The sequence below is a fragment of the Pezoporus flaviventris genome, unplaced genomic scaffold (assembly GCF_033815535.1).
Source record: "Pezoporus flaviventris isolate CSIRO_AGI_PZ_B2104156 unplaced genomic scaffold, CSIRO_AGI_Pfla_v1 ptg000059l, whole genome shotgun sequence".
Lineage (NCBI taxonomy): Eukaryota > Metazoa > Chordata > Aves > Psittaciformes > Psittacidae > Pezoporus > Pezoporus flaviventris.
The window spans coordinates 2,539,101-2,555,549 of NW_026892607.1; the positions used below are offsets into that span (position 1 = coordinate 2,539,101).

The 16,449-nt window shown below is 43.9% G+C and overlaps 1 protein-coding gene across 9 annotated transcripts in view; it reads left to right on the forward strand.

The window, feature by feature from the left end:
- Nucleotides 1-16,449, forward strand: part of LRRC7 (leucine rich repeat containing 7) — a 161,313-nt gene that overhangs the window by 77,239 nt on the left and 67,625 nt on the right. For all 9 annotated transcript variants that reach the window (XM_061469768.1, XM_061469760.1, XM_061469763.1 and 6 more), the window contains one exon: nucleotides 2,075-2,131. In XM_061469768.1, coding sequence (XP_061325752.1) covers nucleotides 2,075-2,131 — 57 coding nt within the window. The remainder of the gene's footprint in view (nucleotides 1-2,074; nucleotides 2,132-16,449) is intronic.

The following is a 16,449-nucleotide window of genomic DNA, read 5'->3' on the forward strand; positions in this document are numbered from 1 at the left end:
AGGAAAGAAAGAAACGAGTGAACGTGGTTGAGTAACCAAAGATAAAATGTGAAAGCCGGAACAGAGAGGAGATTCAAAAGACAGCAGAGCAGAAAGGCTGGAGAATGAGGGTAAAAATAAATGCAGCAGAAGCTGAGCCAGAAAGTGTTAGATAAGGACAAAGTAAGGGGAGGAAATCAAAGTTAACACAATTTGCCACAGCCAAATGGCAGTGATCATCCAGTCGGGCAGATAGCTCAGAAGACAAAGGATTAGCAAAGGAAATCCATGGTGGTGTTGCAGAATTCCCCCAGTATAAGTGTTTTCCATGGTCCACCCAGCACCTGTATGTGTGTGTTACTGTTCAACTGGGAACATCAACTCAGCCCTCCTAAATGAACCCAGAGGTGGCAGAATGTGTGTTGGAAATCACACTGGTCTGCTCAGGCACAAAGTGCTGCTTTATCAGCACCCCCTTGATGGGGCTGTCACTGACCCGAGCTGAGTCTGGGCTTTGGGCTGCAGTGACCGTTAGAAAAAGCTGCTTGAAGAAGGAGGAGGAAGAGCAATTGTCATTGTTTTCCTTTGAGGAGTCTTTGGAAGAGCAGAGCAAACCGTCGACAGGCTGGATACACGCAGTATGCTCAAATTCATAGAATCAGAGAATAGTTAGGGTTGGAAAGGACCTTAAGATCATCTGGTTCCAAATGAAATTGGAAACACCCTCAATTTATCAGGTGTGGGGTGTCTATATCCGTCATGCTCTTCTGAAGCCGTGCTGGTGCTGTGTCTAATAATCTCTGTGCTTCAGGACATGCCTCATATTCTAACCCTCTTAGCAGAAAGCACTAACTTCTTGTTTTTCCTTCACAAATGCATAATTTATCTACACAAAGTGATGATGGTTCCTTGATGATTATTTTGCTTCTATTTTATCTATTTGGTATCTTGCTTTTCCAAAACCTGCTCATATTTTCAGAACTTCCCATGTTAGCATACAGACATTGCTTTTCTTTGATTAGCTCTTTACCTGCATCTCCCTTCTTGCTCTTCTCCATATTTTAGTGCTTTCTTTGTACCTTCTGGTACAGTAAGACTCAGTTGGTCTGTTACAGTCTCATTTAGCCTTGTGAATGAAGTCAGGAACAGTGCTACCAAGCAGCATGTAAATGTCTTTCCACATTTCTCACTGGACGTTCTTTTTAGTCCTGGTTAAGCACAGCGAGGACTTGAAATGTTTTCTGCTTTATTTGGTAGGACAAAGTAAAATCATAGTTTTCTAGAAGAGCATCATATCAGGAAGCCTGAGGCTCCGTGAAACAGGAAACTGGTGTTGGGTTGGACAGAGAACTATCTAAAGCTTTGTTGGGGTTTTGTAGACTTCTCTCATAGCCACACGTTTGCACTTGTGGCACTAAAGGACCTGGACTGTAGAGATAGAGTGATATGAAGTGGAGGAGTTTGAATTGCTGAAACTCACTGTTCCTCCCCATTATTCTACTTCATGAGATTTATTGCTGTGGCTTAAATAATATTGCCAGTTGGAGTTTGCACAGTGACACGGGATTGTGAAGTGTTGTCGTGTGCAGGTTCTAATTCACGCCAGCACTTGAGCACATATCTTGCTCCTGTTTGCACACAGCAAACTCGGGGGAGATCTGCTCTATAGATTGGTCTCCCTGTGTGGAGCCATAGAATTCAGTGCTCAAAAACTGCAGAAGCTGTGAGCTGAATGGGGTTTGCTTTTTATCCCTCACTACAGCTGGAAACGTTTGAGAGAAACTTTTACTATGTTTGCCTTGGTGGAATAATGACTAAATATAGTTTAGAATGACTGTGAAATCCTGATGTGTCTCAAAGGCTTTCAGAAGAGATCAGGTAAAGACAGATAACATCCTTCTCTGAAGCTGGCTGACCTTGCATGAAGCTATTTGGTTCTGAATACGTTTTGACCCTATTCAACCCCGCAATACCCAGACATCTCACTCTTGTGCATTAAGCCTCTCTTTTTGTTGTAGTAAGTAGTTTGAGCTCATTCTGAAGGGTACCTGAACTAATTCATCAACTGAACTAATTCTTTTCTATCATATTTCAGACTTGTCAAATTGCGAATTTTGGAGTTAAGAGAAAATCACTTGAAAACTCTACCAAAGTAAGTGGCTGAATAATCCCATACATCTCTTCCACCCGAAATTCCCAAAGCGTTTGTATTGTCAGCAATGCAGTGACGTTGTTTCTGTGAAGAGTTATTTTTCATGGTTTAAAGGCATTCTGCTGAAGGTTTTTAGCAAAAAGCAAACACACAGTGGAAGATGGGGACTGGTACATTTACATTAGCTGGCTGTAACTCAATATCCAAACTCTGTGACGTGACATTTCAAACGGAGATGTGAACAGAAATCAAAAACCAGCAAGAGATAACCCTGGTCAGTGATTATGTGATGCATTTTCTATATCAAGAAGGAATTTGATGTATTGAGCACACTCAGTGTACTAGGAGGACAAACTCCTCAGATGATGTGTACAGAAGCTGGATGTATTGGGTGGGTTGCAGTTCTGTGTAAACCTGTGTATTAGGGTATGGAAGAAATGCCCATTTGGCAGTGATTTTTGATGTTTTTCATCAAAAAAGCAAGTCGCTGTGTTCTGTTGCTGTAATATAACCAACATTTAAATGATATTTTGAAAAGGAAACAGTAAAGAAATGAAAAAATGAATCTGTCTGCTTCCCATGCTGAATGTGGGACGTTGCCCTGCACACAGCAAGCAATGTTATGTGCTCTGACTGGTGTTTCGTGTCTGTTTTCTGTATCGGGATCCTATCCAGTGAAAGCATGCACAGGGATTCGGGGCTTGTTAGGAATGAGGGGTGTGTGTCCCCATTGTAAGTGAGGCTTGTGGTGGCAATAGGCTGTGTTTGTGAAGTGGTGTGAATACTGCAGTGCATATTATTTAGCTCATTTAAAAGGGCACTTTTTAGCAAGCACGCAGTTCTCAAAAGCTCCTACTCAGGCATTTTGCCTCTAATGGGATATAGTGACATTTTCACTACTTCCCGTGGGATTTATCCACAGCTCTTCCCTTTCTTAAAGGAAAGCTATTTTTAAAGGCAATATTCTTTATAGCTGCTTAAAACACTTCTTTTTTTTGTATAAACTTTTCTTTCCTCTGTTCTGAGTACACTTACTCTATTGAAAAACAGACAAAAAAGCTTCAATCTGGTATCAAAGTGTTCATCTGCGTTTAGAAATTAGACCTCTTCAGGACAGCAGATTTGCAGCCTTTGAGGCCTTTTATCACTCAGAAGGTTGTATCCACACTGTATATATTCGTGTTATCTGACTGCCTCGGGAGCATCAGTCTCTCTTAGCAGGGAGTTACAGTCTTTGCATGCAGAAGGTGCTGGTTGGAATAAATGGATGTGGTTGGAGAGTTGGGATTCCACAACAGAACGTTTTTGATCAAACAGAATGTCTTTATCTTTCTAGACGAAATTTCATCCCATTAAAGATGGTAACAGAGCTGTTGCTGAATTCAGTGGAAGCATGATAGGGAATGTGCCATTGTTACTGATAATTTGGGGTGTTTTTTTCTGTGATAGATGGTGTTTAACAGGCAGATTTTGCCAAGTTTTACAAGTGTTTGGAATATTCATACCTAAGCACAGTAGCCTCTGCTTTCAGTAGCACTAAGTGTGTTAAGGTGTGACTTTTCCCACTCCCCGATTCTGACAGTGAGGAGGTGCTTTGATTCATGTCACCAAGGGAAGTGTTACTTGGACACGTGTTTGTTCTCTGCTCTTTGCTATATGCTGCTGAGATCAACTGGAAATCAAAGGGTTTGCTTATGCAGATGATATGCTTGAAAGTGCTAGATGGAAGGGACAGCTGTGCTATGGAGTAGAGGAAGAAAGTTGACAAGGTCATTTTTGCATCAGCTGGGACAAAAAAGGGAGGTGGATGCATTTCTGGGCATCTTTTGTCCTCTGCAAGCAGAGAAAGGTGCACAGTGTGATGGAAAGAAAGGAGTTAGCACATGTTACAGAGTAATAATGCATCTGCTTCCTTGTCAGGGTGAATTTGACCCTTTTTATTAAAAGCATCTAAAGCAGCATCCTTTTACATACTGGAAAGGGCCTGGAAAGATGAGGGCTGAGTGTGGGAGAATGTAGGATAGTGGTGAGCCCATGGGCAACACAGAGCTGGGAATGGGGCAGGTGGAGCTAAAGCAGCACTGGAATGGCATTCAGCCTTTACAGGGAAACAGGGAAATGTTGAATACCAGCCTGGTTTGTTTTCTTAGTCAACAAGAGACTGCAGATCATGACAAGCAAGCTGTGCCTACAACCCCAGGGTTGTTCAGGTTGGAAAGGACCTTTAAGCTCAAGTCCAACCATTCCCCAGCACTGCCAAGTCCACTGTTAAACCATGTCCCTAAGTGCCACATCTATGTGACTTTTAAAACCCTCCAGGGATGGGGACTCCACCACTGCCCTCGGCAGCGTGTTCCAATGCCTGAGCACTCTTTTGGGGTAGAAATATCTCCCAGTTATCCAGTCCAAACCTCCCCTGGTGCCCTAAATATGAGGCCATTTCCTCTCATCCTATTGCTTGTTACTTAAGAAAAGAGACCAACCCCCACAAACCATCTGCACTTAGGAAACAAGTGCAGTAATGTAAGTCAGAATACACTGCACAATCTAGTTACAAAGCAGTGGTGCAGGTTCAGCTGTGTGCTTAAAGGCTTTCTTCCTTACCCAGTAATTTATTAGATATATCATGAATGAGAAAACCTGATTAGGTTGGTAGCTTGTTTAGCAGTTCTAATGCAAGAAAAGACATGGAAAGGAAGGCAAGTAAATAATAATATTGTACTTTGGCTTTTAAATAGATGTGAAATGTATTGTGAGACTGTTCCAAGTAACTCCAGCTCTGTAGTATTACTTAAAAGATGTTGAACAAAAGGTTACTGGAAAGCAGATGATATTTTCTCCTCTATTCTGTGCTGTCAAGTCTATGTATAAAGAATTTTTTAAGGAAACATTTAGCAGTTTGGCATAAACAGGAATTAGATGTGCTTTGTGTTCACCACAGCTCTAATTTTGCTGTATTTCATACTCAATCATCAGTGGAGATTGTTGTCAAATGTATCCATAGTAACTGAATGCAGAATGTTCTCAAGTTATTATAAGGATATCAGAGGAAGTGAATGCAGGCTATGCTTGGCTGAAGGGTAACTCTCTAACCAGAGCAGACATCTCCAGAGTGTTTGCCTTCAATACATCATGCTTTAAAAGCCAAGCTTCCCATCGGTGTATTTGTTGTCCTAAGTTTAAGGCCTCCAAACCTGTCACGGTGTTCCCAAGACTTCCCTGACAGACAGTTAGTGAGGCATCCTTCATAAACCGTTGTGCAGACCACTCTGATTCCCTCTGACAAGCAGACCACACTTCTAAACTGGTGCTGCCGGGCTGGATCCTGCCGGGCTGGACGTGCACGTCCCTGTTCAGATGGAAACCTTGCAGGATGGTCCTGGTTTCTGTCAGCAGTCCCTTCTCCTCAGGACATCATAGAACCATAGAATAGTTAGGGTTGGAAAGGACCTTAAGATCATCCAGTTCCAACCCCCTGCCATGGGGGGATACTCCTAGGCTTGCAGATACTGTTCATGTACTGAAAGTACTTGTATGTTGAGCCTGTAGATCTTCACAATCCTCTTATAAACTCAGTAGTTTATTGTCTCTCTTCCATGGTTTCATTAAAGATCATTATTGACACAGTATTCAGGATCCTCTGAACACTTAGGAATATTTGGAAATCTCTGGCCAATAAAGCAAACGACTTCTAATATTTTATTAAAACTTGAATTCATGCCACAAAAATAGAAAAATCTGGGGGTTTTGTCTTGAATTTCTGTGAAATGGTTCAGAGTACTTGTGAGATTCTGACTGAGTTTCATATGTTTGCTCAGTGTACCTCCTCAATCACAGGGCTGTCTTTTGGCTTGGAGAACTAGCTAAGACAACTTTCATTGTTCTGTTTGGATAAAATTTACTTGACGTTTACTCACTGTAGCAACGTGTGATATTACTGTGTGAGAGCCCAGGGTAGTGTTTTACGGGCTCCAGTAGCTCTGTAGCACCTCTGATCTTGCCCTCCTGAAATACATGTTTGAGGCCAGTTGCCGGCGATGGTTTTGGTCATTCTGCACCCAAGCTGAAGCCATGCGACTCAGTGGATGGATTCCTGTTAGCTTCAATGGGGCTTGAGGGAGGCAGTTTGGGCTTCAGTGTTTAATTATTCTGTGTTTGAGCCATTTCTCAGGGTGGAGAGATGGGATTCTCGGTTTTCTGTCCTGCTCGGTAAGGATTGAATCTGGTTGGGAAGAGATGAGAAAAGAGGAGGATGCTGCTAAGGGAGGAACCACGTAGAGGACTGTGGTAGGAGACTGCCAAGTCCCACAGGTCCCACCAAGGGCCCATCTTGCCCTCGGTTAGGTTCGTGGCAGTGATCAACACTTACCTGGCAGGACCTGAGTCACTTGGTATCTGTGAACCTCTTTCCATCAACATGTCTTTCTCTGTTCTTTATAACCAAACTAACCAGCATGTGCCCCAGCCCAGAGCCTGGCTGTTGACAGATCCTCCTCCTCCTCCATCCTCATCCATTCATTTGAAATTGGTATTTTTTCCAATCTTTGGTCATTCCTTTATCCCTGTGAAGACCCTCTCTGATCTCCTGCTTAGATTAAGAACTTTGAGTGAAGGAACTTTGCACGTATCTCTTGGAAATCACAGAATCCCAGCCTGGTTTGGGTTGGAAGGGACCTTAAAGCTCCTCCAGCTCCAGCCCCTGCCAGGGGCAGGGACCCCTTCCACCGGAGCAGCTTGCTCCAAGCCATGCTGGTCAGTGGCCTCAGCTTGTGCTGAGCATGTGTAGGAGGGTGAGCACCAAGGAGCATGCTGTGACTCCTGCTGTGGCTTCACCGGGAAGGAAACAGCTGTGACACACTTCAGTGTGCACGTGTACGGACAGCCCGGGGCAATGTGCACTGAAAAGAGATTGTCCTGAGCCCGAAATCAGGAGGATGGAGGCACCCTTTCCTTCCTCTTCCTCACCAGTCTGAGCTCTGCTTGTTTGTCAGAGTTTTATCTGTGTGGGTTGTTTAGCATTAGCTTGTGTGGGTGGTGTCCGTGAATGCCAGTGCATCTGTCAGCATCTCTGGGTTCAGCACAACAACCTGTGATTACAGTTGCACTTTTCATCTGCTGTGTCTGGTGAAACAGAAGACACCCCACTGAAAGGCTTTTCTCAAGTTTACAAGAAAAAAAATACATTTAGTTGCACATTTCAGTTCTGTATCGGAGCACATGGAATCGTAGCATCACATGGTTCGGGTTGGAAGGGACCTTAAAGCTCCTCCAGCTCCAACCCCTGCCACGGGCAGGGACCCCTTCCACTAGAGCAGCTTGCTCCAAGCCCCTGTGTCCAACCTGGCCTTGAGCACTGCCAGGGATGGGGCAGCCACAGATCCTCTGGGAATTCTCCTCTTAGACCTGCCGTTATAGGGAGTTGCTGAGAGCACAGCCATGCACTAAATATATCTGGCTATTTTAAAATCATGCTGGTGAATCAGGAGTGAATGATGTTCATGACAGATGTTACGAGTGTGTGTGCCTCCGGCTTGGTGAATCAGGGGTTCACATTGTTGCCCCAGTATTCCCACCTCGGTGCAGGTAAAGAGCTTCTATGCCTGCGTTATGCTCTTTGTTTCCTGCTCTCTTAACTGCAGCTTCAGCTTGCACGGCTTTGCCTCACCTCTGACCCAAACTGGAGTGTTGTTTTCCTGTACAATGGCACAGTGAGGAGATTTTTACCTAGTGGTGAAATGATTATTAGGCTGGGAGTGTCTGTGTTGATGCTTTTGAAGCCATTTACCAAATACCATCAGTGTTTTGGAGCTGTGGAGTACTCTTCATGATAAGGCCACCCTTTAGGAATGGCTGTGAATATTGGACCCTCCCGTAGGAGCCACAGAATGCTCTGATGGTGCCTTTGTGCTCAGCTTTCTCTGGGGAGGCAGGCAGATGACACAGCACTGTTTGGTAAGTGGATTGTACTGAATGTGTGAGAGCTCAGGCACTGAGCGCTTTGGTTGGTGTTAACTGGCACGGAAAGGGAACTTTTTGCAGCCATTAGATGTTTCGAACTGGTTGAATGAAAGCTCCCGTTGGCTGCAGATACCAAAGTCATGTTTGTGCTGCCCACGCCGTAGGAAACAACTTTTACATTATGGTGAGTCAACCCCCAGTCATGCAGCAGCAGCAGTGCTGGCACTCAGCCTCTGGGGTTGATTGCTCCGGTCCTGGCTCTGGTTTTAGGCCTGGTGCCCTTTTTCCTGGCTCTTTAGTTGTAATAGATGTACTGGTAGGCAATGGATCTTCGAACTGCACTCTGATATGCTCCCAGAACAAGTGAGACCCAAAAGTTTGTGTTCAACTTGGGAATAAATCCACAATATTGAAAATAAGGTATTTGTATTGCCCTTCTACCAAAGGTCACCTGGCTAAATCCTAGCATTGCTTTCCCATTTTTTTTTCCCTTGTAAGTGCCAAGACAGTTGTATTACGCAGAGTTCACACCAGTACAAGCTATATTTTCATCTATATTCATCTCCATCTTCACTGTTTTCCAGGAGCTTGAATATAACTTTGTTCTTGTATTAGTAATGAAGATGCATCAAAGACCTGAGCCCTTGTGTTGGTGTTCAAAGGAGGATATTCAGGCTGAGGAAAGAACCCTCACAGGAGAGAACAGGGAATCAGTAAAGCCAAAAATATCTTATAGCATAATTACACTGGCAGATTTAGGAAGCAGAAGATATGTACATGCTAAATATAACTGCCTATTTTGTGTGTGTCTGCTTATACACACAGACACAGATACACAATATACGTGTGTGTGTATATACACTCTTCCGTGGACTTACTTATAGAATCATGGAATGGTTTGGGTTGAAGGGAGCTCCTCCAGCTCCAACCCCTGCCACGGGCAGGGACCCCTTCCACTGGAGCAGCTTGCTCCAAGCCCCTGTGTCCAACCTGGCCTTGAACACTGCCAGGGATGGGGCAGCCACAGCTTCTCTGGGCACCCTGTGCCAGCGCCTCAGCACCCTCACAGGGAAGAGCTTCTGCCTAAGAGCTCAGCTCAGTCTCCCCTCTGGCAGGTTAAAGCCATTCCCCTTGGCCTGTCCCTGCAGGCCCTTGTCCCAAGCCCCTCTCCAGGTTTCTTTTGTCGGCAGGCAAACACAAGCCTGGTTGTGGTGTTTGCACATTGTGTTAGAGCAGCACAGTGGTTGTGTCAGGATTGCTCAGAGTTATTGCCCTAACTGAGGTAAATCAACCATTCTTCAACCAAATCTAATAGCTAAATGTGCAACTGATTTACGAAAGGAATGTTCAAATGTACCAGCAAAAGCTTTCAAGTTTCTAACACTTGTATTTAAGCCTGGTCTGGTTGCTTCTTTCTATGGAAGCTCATTAATTTGCATTGAGCTTTATATTTTCTGAGATTAGGCTTTGTCACCAATATCCATTGCTGTTCATAGCAACAAAAGTCGGCTGACCTGCCACTGCCAAAGTGAATGGTCTGGGACATCAAGATCCTGTTGAATTCCTGAGACCAGTCGAGGCTGTTTCATACCTCAAGGAAGATTCCAGAAACCTGTGCTGTTGCTCGCACCCAGCAGCCAGGCAACCTGCCTGCATGTTCTCCCAGCTACTTCAGTTAACTCCAATATCTGTGAGTAAACTGAAGGAGTTGGTGTGATCTCTGCTCTCAGAGGTGCTGGGGCTGAGGAAAACATAGGATCACAGAATAGTTAGGGTTGGAAAGGACCTTAAGCTCATCCAGTTCCAACCCCCCTGCCATGGGCAGGGACACCTCACACTAAACCAGGTCACCCAAGGCTCTGTCCAACCTGGCCTTGAGCACTGCCAGGGATGGAGCATTCACAACCTCCCTGGGCAACCCATTCCAGTGCCTCACCACCCTCACAGGAAAGAATTTCCTCCTTAGATCCAATCTAAACTTCCCCTGTTTCAGTTTGAACCCGTTACCCCTTGTCCTGTCACTACAGTCCCTAATGAAGAGTCCCTCTCCAGCATCCCTATAGCCCCCCTTCAGATACTGGAAGCTGCTCTGAGGTCTCCACACAGCTTCTCTTCTCCAGGCTGAGGAGCCCCAACTTCCTCAGCCTATCTCAGGGTTCAGGGAGATCTGTGATATCAAACAACTGCAGCAAACCACATTTGTATATGGTGAGTGACTTGTGGCTGAGGAGCTGGGGTGCTGGTAGTTGCTGAGAAGAGATTTGTATGTGTGGTACTCGTCCTAATGACTCACTGCTCTCCCACTGAAGCTGGGGCTTCTCATCTCGTCTTTGCTTTTCCTGACAATAGGTATTAGGGCTGTTGTTTTTGTGCAGCACCGTGCTGTTAGGAAATGATGTACAGCAGGGATGTTGCCAAAGAGATCAGGTCCTACCAGCTAACATTAGGGGAAAATGTTTCTCTTGGTCTTCAGCTCCTGCTCAGAATTAATTTGCTTTGTGAGGAGTATGAGTTGTAGATCAAGTTCTCGAGTACAGCCTCTAAAAACGGAAGAACAATGTAATTCTGAAGAGGAGAGCAATTAAAACTGTGTGATATTTAGTAGTACAGTGCACAAGGTCATGTACTGAGGGACTAATAGGAATTGATATTATAAATCACGAGTTCTTCAATCAGAAATCACCCTGGAAGAGAGAGACACGAGTGTATTAGTAGGATGTAAAATGTCTGAGTCATTGTTCTAATAGAGTCGTGAGAGTGCCAAATGGTCTTTGTCGAAGTATTTTCACTGGAGACAAAGAAGTTTTTGTGGCATTGTATAAAAAACAAGGGAAACTTCATTTGGAAAAGCTCCAGATGAAACAAGGATGGGGAACAGCTACAGAAGGTCCTAACCTGGTAGGAAAAATGATGACTGCAGACTGTATTATATAGAAGGGCCCTAAAAATAAAGTGTTCCTTAATCTAAGAAGACAGAAGTTGAGAGGAGATGGGTTGGTGTTTGTCTCTGCACACACAGTCGATGTGTAGGCACCTTGGAAGAGAATGGTTTCTTGTGCATGGTCATAGCAGAGTAACAAACACAGGTAAGCTGGCCCTGAGGGGCAGGAGGGAGAAGTTTCCAAAGTACCAGACTCCTCAGTCCCTTCTCCCTCCTCGTCTGAGGACTGAAGAACATCCCTCTCCATTTTGCTAAAGGACCAAAGCAGCACTTGGGGCTCTATTCCTGTATGGGGTGGGTCTGCTGGGGGCAGAGGGGAGGCAGGAGGTGGGGGAACCAACCATGGGGGCTGCTCCTATCTCATGGCTACTGAAGGAGCTGGCCTGGAAGGTCCCAAGCACACTGGGCGTGAGCATCCCATGGCCCTGCCCACCAGTCACCCTCCTCCTGTCCCCAAGCTCCGGTTCTGCATCATAAGACTGCATTGATAAGCACTGATAATAGTCCTTTGAACGTGCTTGCCTGCCTTGTTCTGTTGTTCTTTGTTGTTTTAAATCCATACATTTCTGATAGGTACTGATTTTCTCGTAACCTCTCTGTCCCCTTGGTTTGGGATTGCTTTAGTGAAGTCTTCTTGCATTGCCCAAATATTCCATACCTGTCATCCTACTCCTGGTGAGAGTCAGGAATAAAGGGACTTTATGGACATGATGATGATGAAGATGATTGCTCAAATATTCCATACCTGTCATCCTACTCCTGGTTAGAGTCAGGAATAAAGGGACTTTATGGACGTGATGATGATGATGAGAGGGTGGTTTGGGGTTTTAGTCCTTTCGTTCAAATAGCCATTTCATATTGATGTGTTTTCAGGCTTAAAAGATAAATCAATGTGTTTTATTCTTGATTGCACAGTTTTAGGCTTTGATTGCAATAAAATACAGCTATGTGAAAATAGAGGCAATATGTTTTAGCCACACAGTCTCATTTCTGAGAATTGCTGCCAATTATGTTTGCTGTCAAATTCAGCACTGGAAAAACCCTTGTTGAGACTTAGCTGTTGTCTGTAACCTTCTAGTTTGCTTTTTTTTCTTCAAATACATCAAGTCATAATGAATCTCAGGGTTTTAATTGCCTCTATCTACTTTACAACAGTGCTTCTGTGCCTTCCAGTTCCACAGGAGTGGTTCTCTAAAACTCTATGCAAAAGAAAGCTTCCTATCTTGTGTAGTATTTTACTATCAATGCTGGACTGTCTTGATGCATCTGGATACATTTTCTTCCAACCATTTGAAAGCACAAAGGGTCCGTCTCATCTAAAATTTGCCATGAAACATATTTCAAAGAGAAATGGAAACAAGAAAGATGCCATCCATTAAATGTTTTCCTTCTGGCTAATGAACAGATATATTGAAAACAATATATTTGTTCATATACAATGATAGTATCTGGTTTGGCTTCACAGTTGGATAACAAAAGCTGGGAAATGGAGAATCCTGGTTTTCACCCAGAAGACTTTACTCTTAGGGAATTTCACAAAATGGATTTTTTTCTCTCCTTTAAATTCCAAGTGTACTTTTTATTCTGTAAATATAATGTGGAAATTTGACATTTATCTCTAACATTCTGTCTTTCCATGTCTGTCTTTCCTCCAAAATTTAGAGATAGAACCACAGGAAGTAGAAGCTTTATAAAGTGGTGCTGGGCAGTGAACAGGTTCCTTTTCCCCCTGGACAATTTATTTATTTGTGTATGTATTTTATTTTACAAGCCTGCTAAATGAGTCCTGCGTTGTGATTTCTTTCACTCCTCAGCCAACTGCCTGCCCTTACGGTAACTCTTTCACACCTGTGAAATAAGCCAGACTATTAAATGCTGCTCTGGGAATGCCAAACTTTGAACTGATTCCACTACTAAGCTCTAACATTCATATGCCAGTTATCCACAACCGCAAAATACCTGTCAGCAAAGGGGATGGAAACAAGATGGAGTCGTAGAGATTGTCCTGCTCTTCTTGTATTTGTCATAATGCGTGGGGTTTAAATTACTTGTAACTCTTACTTGTGCTAGTTATTTGTTAAAAGTGGTTATACTGTGTGTAAGGAGACTCAAAGGATCAAGGTTTCTAAGCAGCAGCAGAACCCCTGTATAAACAGCACATAGTAATTTGGTTTTAAACCAATATAAAGGGAAGTAGGCTAGGTTCTTCCTTGCCAGAATAGATATAACAGTAGATGTTCTGCAGAGGTTAAGTTTGCAGAATGGAAGTATCTAAACCAGTACAGTGATAATTCTTGCACCTTTCTGTACCTGGGGCTTTATTCCAAGTGGAGAAAGCAGGCAGAATATTGCAGGTGAATCACTTCTTGTGTAGGTGCTGTGTGTGTTGAACGCTGACAGTTCTCTGGAATAATGATTTTGGTGTAAAACTGGGATATGTATGTCACTTAAAGCATCTTTGGTGATGTATCAAACTGTTGTCTGAAAGAGTCAAGTGCAGTTATTTTGTCCTTATTCCCTATTTCAGTACCACTTTGCATTGGCTTTTTGAGATAAGTATGAACATTTCTCAGGGTTTGCAGTGCTGAAAGGCAGAGGGTAGAGCCCTGCTTCCTTCTGGAGTCCCGTCTCACAGGAGTGAGCCAAGATACTGACACAAGATTTGAGACCTCAGAAAGGTCAAAATCCTAGAATCATAGGATCCCAGAATGGTTTGAGTTGGGAGAGGCCTCGGAGTTCATCCAGTTCCAACCCCTGCCACAGACAGGGACCCCTTCCACTAGAGCAGGATGCTTCAAGCCCCTGTGTCCAACCTGGCCTTGAACACTGAAGGGATGGGGCAGCCACAGCTTCTCTGGGCACCCTGCGCAGAATTTGCTGAATAAAACTGATGCCATTAACCTGGTATAAAAAGCATTCTTGTGACTTAAGAACATTGGTCCCCTTGGCTTGTGTTTCTAAGATCCTCAGATCTGGTTTAGGAAGTAGATTTGCAAACATTGCAGGCTGGCTTAAGTGTGTTGAAGTCAGTGGAACACTTTATATCAGCTGAGAAGCTGTCCAGAGGCATCTAAAAGCAGGTTTGAAAGCCTGGCTTTAGGCTGCTGCTGTCTGAAATGCTGTTCCACTTTCCTTCTCACTTACTACGAAGATGTAAACTCCTTCCCACACTTTGACATTCCAAATATTTTCATCATTCCTCGTGGCCTGTTTTCTTCAAATACCAGCTCTGGCTGAGTTTATTAAATCATATTCCACAAGACTTACTACTTTGGCACTACATTCGTAGAATATTGCCAATATTTTAATAAGCAACCACTATTACATGTTGTCCCTTCAGGCTTTTTGAGCTGAATATATTTGCTGCTGCGAGAAGATGCAGGAAAATGTGTTATATTGTTTTCATGTTGTAAGAATGCTTTTCCAGCATACAAGATGGGTCAGAGTGGTCTGAGAAATTGCCTTCATTATTCATGTCTAAAGGCAGGGGTGGCATTTTTTTGGCTGTATCTCCAGTGAGGGACACCCTGAGGGAAGGTGCAGCTGGAATCACAGTGAGCAGACACCAGAGGCGCTTCTGCCAGCTCGGATCATCCTCACGTTGCTCAAGCTGCAATTAGTGCTTCTTATCTGGTGGTGTTCACGCTGCATAGCTTTAGTGTGTCAGATGGGCAAAGGGAAGACGCAGCAGAGAACGTGTCCAGGCCTGTTTCGTACACCAAGTACTTTGAATTATCACTTATTTGCTTCCTTACAATTCCCATTTAAGGGATGCAGAGGTGATTTCTTTTTTCAGGAGGGTTTCTGTCTGCTCATTAGGATGAATTTCAGATAAAGACTTCATAGCACAAAGTGGTGGGAGGGGAGAACATTTATAACATGGAGAATCATCCGAACTCACTCTCATTTTGTTCTTAATTATCCCAGAACACTGAGCTCCTCCCAGAACAGCAGGAGCTAAACAGGATTCCCTCTGACTGGTATTAATGAGGTCTGGTTCGGTTACACTTAGACTTTATGCTCTGCTTTCCTAGTTTATGGTGCACATGGAAATCACTTGGTATGCTCAGAACACCTTTTAATTTTCCTTGGTTTAAAATGAAGTACCTACAGAGTGAAACTGCCTGCACACAACCCGGACTGAGAGGAATTCAATAGGAGATGACTTCTGGAATGCACTGGGAGCAGATGGGGTTTTACCTGCCCTCGCTGTTGGAGACCTTTTCTTTTCCCCAGCTGGAACAGAAGACTCCTCAAAGCACGTGTTCCTCTGCTGCAGAGCTGCTGCAGCGCTGACTTGGGCACAACTCACACCTCCCCTGAGTGCCTGCACTCCCTGCACTGAGCATCCCTCCCCGTGTTACCTCCGAGGTATGGCTCAGCCTGATGCCCTGGGACTGCGCATTTGCCCTTTAATGGGCTGTTGGAGTAGGGATGGATGGTGCTGAGCTGAACACCGGTAGAATGATGTTTGCAGTTGTTGCCATCCTTATCAAAGTGAGGAGCAGTGCCTGCAGCCGCGGCAGGTGGTTTATTTATGTCAGCAGGAAAATGATCAAGCCAAACTCGATGCCTCCCAGCTGCTTATGTTCTGACACATATAAAATGTGATTGACAATGGCTTTTGAAACTGCAGAATGCAGATGTCTGAGGGAATCACAGTGGTCACACGTTCTTTAGCAGTTACATCTTCCTGTAGCTGGTCAGTGAGGTCTTTCATGAGCTATTAACCTTTGTATTTCCTATTGACCTATGTTTGTAGACATATGTGGCTTTTCAGCATGTGTGGCTTTTCCATCCTGTGCCCGTTTCAGTGTGTAGAGATCATCTAGGTCTTACAAACTGCACTTCTACAGCTAAAACTGCTGGAGATCACCTATCAAGCAGCCAACCATTCTTCAGAGGTGGTGTAACTACATAAGGATACTTTACATGTGACAACAGGGGCTGTCCTGGTTTTTCATTTTCTGAGATGCTCCATGCTATCTCTGACTGCTTCCATCCTTCTTCCTCAGTTAATATGTGCTTAGTTACTGAGTCATGACATTTTTCATCTCAAATTCCTCCTTGTCTTTTTCTAGCACATGCACATTTAATTTCTCTGGCTTTGCCTTTAGAAATAGTCCTGGTTTTGATAGTGTTCGTGATGTCTTTAGGTCATATTTTGGTAGGAAGAGTAATCAAAAGGACTGCTAAGTTAGAAATCTGTGTTGAAAGTAAAATTCTTTTGGTTTTTGGGCTACCTGATTCAGTTAACTTTTAGTCATTGGATATTCCTTAACACCATTTGAGCTTGGCTCATCCTGTTAATTAGTTCAGCATCTTAATTTAGGTCTTCTTCCTCCTCTCTGGCAAAGTAAATGGGGAAGCAGAGCCCAAACAGCATTTTCAGTCTCTTTAATTTATGTTCATTCGTTCC